The following is a 6067-nucleotide window of genomic DNA, read 5'->3' as shown; positions in this document are numbered from 1 at the left end:
TTCAGGCTTGCTGCCTGGTTGGAGATTTTTGCCAGCCTGGCCAGCTCCCCATTGGTCTGCAGTCAGTGGATGATGTGGACGATGGTGCTGAGGTTCAGCAGGGCTGTGGGATCTTTCACAGCTGAATTCTGCACAGGTGGTTCAGCACCAGTTATGCTGGTAGGAAGGGTGTATGCCTTGGTTTTGATGTCTTGCAGGTTACAGTTCAGTCTTTGTAGCAGGCTGCTGGCAGATGCTGTTTCTTTAAGAGCAGTGGCTGGTTGGCTGATTCTGCAGGCTGTGAGTGAGGCTGCTGGAAATGCTGTATCAGTTCTTTGATTTTGATGGTGCGGGGTCAGGCGTTGTAATAGTTGCTGTTGCCGTTGTTGATGGCCTCGGGTCAGGGCTGCATCAGGCTGTGTCTCCGTGTCCTGTTGTGAGCGCGGGGGGGATGCGAACGCGCCTCCGGGGCGTGAGGGTGGGGCCAGGCCAGCCCACAGAGCCAGGCAGGGCCCGGGGCAACCCCTCGGTCACACGGGGGCCGCGCAGAGCCGCACCCAGAGACCCAGGGTTCGCACCTCGGGGTGCCCTTAGCTCCCCCGGCTCCCTTAGCTCCCCCGGGGCGGCTGCGCTGCGCCAGGGTTGCGTGGGGGGGTCTGCCACGCCGCCAGGACTTCCAACCCAGCATGGCACGGGGCAGGCACACCCAGTAGGGGCGAGTCCGCGGCGCTGGGGGCTCGGTTCTCACCACAGTCCCCCCGGCTGCCTCTCACCCCACCGCGCCTGCTGTTCTTTAGTGCAATGCAGGCGGCACCGCGGGACCGGAAGTGATGAGCCCTCCCCTGCCACGCGGCCGGGAGAAAATGGCTGCTGGGGCAGAAGAGAAACCTCCACTTCCTGCCCCCAGCACGGGCAAAATGACTACATCCGTGCAACCACGCGGTCGCCACACGGCTGCAACTCCACAGCAGCCCCACGGCAAAAGCCGTCTTGCATGCATTCCTCCCTCTTGCAGCAGGAATCCAATAACCACTCCCCCCCCGTGACAATTCTGGGTTTAAATCATGCACTCGCTCCTCGGAGCCTGCGCTCGCAAAAACTCAGCGCAGAACTACGGCTTATAACATCTCCCTCCCGCTCCTGACTGCGAGAAGACAGTGCCGACCCCAACAATATACCTTCTCCTTCCCATGTTTTTTCCTCCCGTGTTCCCAGTGGTCCCCCTCCACCTCCATGTCTTCGCCCAGTGTCTAAGGGGTTTGGGGGGAGGCAGGAGGGTTAGAGTCGGTTTCCACAGAAGAGTTTGAATTCTTTTGTGCAGACTTTAAAGCGTCCATAAGTTCTGTCCATGTAGTTAAATTCCTAAAGGCTTCCATATCTCCCAGAGTTGCTCTTTCTCTCATTATCTTCCCAACTTTTTGCCAAGCAGTCACATTAAGAGTCCTGACCAGCAGGAATCCTGGTATAACTATGGCAATATATATTAAGAACACCAGCAGTTTAGTTTCTGTTGTATCATTTTTCTGCGTTTTTAAAAATTGGCAAATGGCTTCAGCATTTTCTTTTATTTTTTGGGAAAACCTCTCTGCTATCCTAGTAGCTCACCTCTTTTGCTGAATGCTTCTCTTTCCTTTTCAGTCCTTTTTCCTTTTTGTCCCTATCCTTCCAGAGGTGACTGGTGCACATGATGTGTTTTGAAGAGCTCTTCCTTTTTCCTTTGATTTCTACCAGGAGGATGCTACTGCAGACATCCCAAAGCCTAGTGCTTCTGGTTTACCAATGCCTGTTGTAAGAGCCTGTTCCAGGGAGCCACTTGTAGCATTTGTGGTCACAGACCCCGTCACATGTAAGGCATGCAACTGAATCAACTTCATTAAGAACAACAAAAGCTTATATAGACAATTCAAACTGTGATACGTCATAACAGTGATGGATCCTGGACTCTCCAGAGTCATGAGCGGGGTACCACCAGCCCTTCTACCCTACTCTGGAGGGACAACAGCTCCAGCTCCTTCCTGCAAATGTGGGGCCAGGCTCCATCGCTCGTGCTTTTGAGGAGCATCAATGCACTATCTTCCAGAAGCGTGGAGACTTGGCAAGCAGAGAGGGACCTGGCACTGTGCGTGAGTGCCAGTGGCACTGGATGAGACTGGAACAAAATGCCCCTTTCTGCTTCTTCCTGAGGCAGGGACATGACTCACAGGAGTGGGAGGCTCACACCCAGGGTTGGCCACTGATCACCCAAGTCCTCCAAATCCTGGCATAGCCCAAGGAAAGGCAGTGAGAGGAGAAGGTGTCATCCAGCTGCAGGCAGTCCATGCTGATTATTCCCACCACTCTACCCCTCACAGGAGACCATGACGCGGGATGAGACACATTGCCATCTGTGACTGAGAAAGAGCAACACAGAAATAAAGATGTTTAAAACAAGAAACATTATTTCCTTTTTTTTTCTCCTGACACTGTGTGCTTGTCAGGGCAAATATCATATTGTGACATCACCTGCTGGCTGAGTGTGACATAACTGAGTGGCAGATTGTGACATCATGGAGGGAATGTACAAGGACACCTTGTCCTCCAATGCTTATATTTGGACTTGGGCAGAACCTTACCAGTCTGGCTCAAATCTGAACTCCATCTGAGCAAGACTGTGAGGCCAAGAAGATTGAACCAGGCTTTTTTTGGTGGTGGCTGGTGCCTGTCATTGGCAGATCTCAGAGCAATCACGTCTGTTTCCCTGGCCCTGCCTGGTTCAGGCAGCCAGGCACTGCAGGTGCTGGCAGCTGTGAAGGTTGGCTGTGTGGGACAGCAAGGGCGGCCGTGGTGTGGGTGAAGGGGAGCAGGGACCTGAGAAGGTGTTGTTCTCAAGGGCCCTGGGCATTTCTTCCTCCCCTTCCCAGGACACCAGTCACCATGGCCTCTCCCTCCTTCAGTGTGTGACACCAGTGAGGGAACGCAGCTCCTGATCCTCAGCTTTCACCAGTGTGCTGCAGAGCACAAAAATGGCCATGGAGATAGAGAGGAACTGCTCCATCTGCCAGGACACTCAGAAGGATGTGGCTTCTGCTCTGCCCTGTCACCACCAGTTCTGCCTGGGCTGTATCCTGCGGTGGGCTCAGAGAAATCCATCGTGCCCACTCTGCAGAAGAACAATAGAGACTATCAGGTTTTCTGACAGTGAAGATGACTATCTGGAGACAGCCATCACAGCCCCTGAGGAGCTGCCAGATGGCAGCAGCCTGGCAGGGACAACTCCTGATGTCCTGGATGAGAACAGCACCCATTTCCTTGTGGCATCCCATCCATCTTCTCCACAGGGTACACTATCCCCACCTGAGCAGAGGGCCTCAGAGCTGGAGTTTGGGGGTGGTCTTCTTCCTGAGGTCTGGGCAGGACTTTTCCGTGGACGACAGCAGCTCCTGGACCCTGTGCGGCCCTGGCTGCGCCAGAGGCTGGAGGGAATATACCGGAGCTGGTGGTGGCTGGTCGAGGCCGCAGAGAGCACCATCCTGCACGACCTCTGTGTCAAGGGGCCGAATGCACAGGCCTTGATTGAGGGGCTGGAGCCTCTTCTCGAGCAGCACACAGCACTGCTGGTCCATGGTGCCATCAACATAATTGTGGGCCAGTGCAGCGAGGAGGCCCAGAGGCTGCTGCAATCTGGTGCAGTCAGAGATGGGAACAACAGCCTTGTGGCCAGAGCCAGCTCCAGCTCCAGCAGCTTCAGCTCCAACAGCTCCTGGGAGGGGTCTCCTGTCAGTGGCCCTGAAGGCCCCAATGTGGAGACAGAAGCTGATACATCAAAGGCCACTCTACACAGGGGTCCCAGGCACCCCCCTCCTGTGCCTGTCCCTGCAGAGCAGGACCAGCCTCAGGAGGAGCTGGGGCAGGCAATGACAGTGGCAGGTTCCTCTGCCCAGAGCAGCAGCCGTAGCCAGTCCAGTCTTGTCCTGGGCAGGCACCACTGTCCTGGTGGGCCTGGATGACCCCCAGATAGAAGGGCACCCAGCCCCAGGACTCTCCCCAGCCCTGCAAGAGACCACCCTTCTGGCAGCACTAACAGGGCTCCTGCAACCCTTTGTTCAAGGAAAAGGAAATAAATTGTTATTTCTCTCACCCAGTCTCTGGGTGCTGCTTTCTTTCCGTTCTATTGCCTTTTCATTTCTCTAGCTCCATTGTGGGTGCGCTCACATGCTGAGGTACACAGCCATGGGCCCCTGCAGCCCCAGGGCCGTTTCGGACATGCTTCTTCCCACAGGAATTCCTACTGCTGCCGCACACTCACAGTGCAGCAGATGCCAAAGGCAGAGTAGGCAGCAGGGGCAGCTGGGCTTATCGCAGGACGATGCCCTCAGCCTGCCTCCAGTCCCCCTCTCTGCCCAGCCACCCACACTTCTGCTCTGGTTTCTCTCCACTGTCTGATGACAAACAGGGCAGCGTGCAGAGAGTACATGTTCTGGCAGACAGGCAAGTACTAGTGGAAACTTGATCCTGAGTCATAATTTTATCTCTATGTCTCAAACAACTGAAATTGTTTCAGCACAGATTTATGGTTATTGACAGTATTATTGAAGGAGACAGTAAAAGCTTTGGCTTCATCTGCTATTAAATCTTGGAAAAGCACTTTTTAAGACAATACTCTTCATTTCCTATTTATACAAAGGTTGGTGTTGCCCAGTTTGAGGGAATTTACAGAAATTATACATCATTTGCACTGCCATTTCTGTAGATACTTAAGGCAGAATAGTCATTATACATGCAAAACCACTTTGTTTTGATGTCAGGTATCTGCGGCTTTTTTATGTAGTGTGGTTTTTGTAGGTTTTCCTTTCTACATATTTAAAATAATACAAACATACAAGGTAAGAGCATCTTACTTTGGTTCAGCTAGTTGGCTGGACTCCCTGCATGATCCATTAACATCCTTGTTCCAAGAGAAGAGATAAAAATCGCTAGAATTAAAGCAGCAAGCTGACGGTCACCAATGCCATGCTGGACCACACATTGTGACTTCAAATCATGGGTGTGCCCTTGAGAGATGGAAAGCTACCAGGGAACAAAAACGTTTGCAGTGCCAAGTTTTACTGTTTTAGGAAGTGTGGAAAGAAAAACAGGACCAGTTATCCTAACTTTTTGCAAGGCACAGATAGTAAAAGAACTCAACAGAAGTAGCATGGCAAACTACAGAGACGGTTGCAACATGCCACCAGCCTTTCTTCCACCAGAAGACATGTGCGAAAAGATGAGTAGTTTATCAATGACCCTATTCCAGATTTCCCAGGAGAGCAGTGTCATTTCAGAGAAATTCATCTTTCCCTCTACAAGAAGTACTTATTTTGTTCCAATGTCTGAAACAAAACCTCTCTGAAGGCATTGTCTCAGAAAAAATAGTCAGAAACTGGCTTAGAAAAGTGACATAAAACTGCTCAGAATTGCCATGAAAACTGTCAGAAGCACAAAAAGCCTATGACTCTCAGACAACACTCCTGACTCTAAGCTGTGTCTCCTGGATGGGTGCTCACGCAAGAAAACGTCAGTACCAGACATGCTCCCATCAAGATCCAATCTCAGCCCCCATGGACCCTGTGGCACTGTTTGCACCCCACTGAGCTGAGCTCTTATTCTGTGTCCCTGTCCCCTCTTATTCTGTGTCATCCACACTCACAGCATGGTGCAGGAATTCACTGCTAAAGAGAGCAAAAATACTTATCTTTGCAGTCTGTTGCTAAACATACATATCAGGGAAGGTGCAAAACACTGCCTTTGGATCATATTCAGTTGCAATAAAATTGATTCATTTTGTGGAGAGGATCATAACATTGGAGTTTTAATTTCTTATAGAAAATATAATGTTTACTTAATTTATCATTTCTATTCAAATCAATGCATTTGCTGAGCTAGGTCAGAATGAAAAGGTAACTGTAAGAATGGTTCTGCAGAGCACTGGATTGGTCCCATTTGAAGTTAAGCGCTTAAGGTTAGGTATCCAGGTGCCATCTATGAAAACTTCTCAACGTTATGTTTGGGTTATTAAATCAAAAACGCAGAAAGACTCAAATATTATCCACTGAGAAGAGAGGGATTGCAA

The 6067-nt window shown here is 51.1% G+C and overlaps 1 protein-coding gene across 3 annotated transcripts; it reads left to right on the top strand.

Annotated features, from left to right (window-relative positions):
* The first annotated feature begins 596 nt into the window (after positions 1 to 596).
* LOC116781010 lies at positions 597 to 4095 on the top strand. Of its 3 annotated transcripts, none has more exons than XM_032676524.1 (2): positions 597 to 2752; positions 2880 to 4095. In XM_032676524.1, the coding sequence occupies exon 2, from the start codon at positions 2982 to 2984 to the stop codon at positions 3963 to 3965; it is 984 nt and encodes a 327-aa protein (XP_032532415.1). In that variant the 5' UTR covers positions 597 to 2752; positions 2880 to 2981; the 3' UTR covers positions 3966 to 4095. The 3 variants fall into 3 exon arrangements, with proteins under 3 accessions (XP_032532415.1, XP_032532413.1, XP_032532414.1); XM_032676522.1 differs by having other exon boundaries at positions 597 to 2770; XM_032676523.1 differs by having other exon boundaries at positions 597 to 2770; positions 2849 to 4095.
* The last annotated feature ends 1972 nt before the right edge of the window (positions 4096 to 6067 follow it).

Source organism: Chiroxiphia lanceolata, chromosome Z, assembly GCF_009829145.1.
Source record: "Chiroxiphia lanceolata isolate bChiLan1 chromosome Z, bChiLan1.pri, whole genome shotgun sequence".
In the NCBI taxonomy this organism is placed as follows: Eukaryota; Metazoa; Chordata; class Aves; order Passeriformes; family Pipridae; genus Chiroxiphia; species Chiroxiphia lanceolata.
Note: the sequence above shows the minus strand (reverse complement) of the source record. Positions and strands in the feature narration are given on the sequence as shown.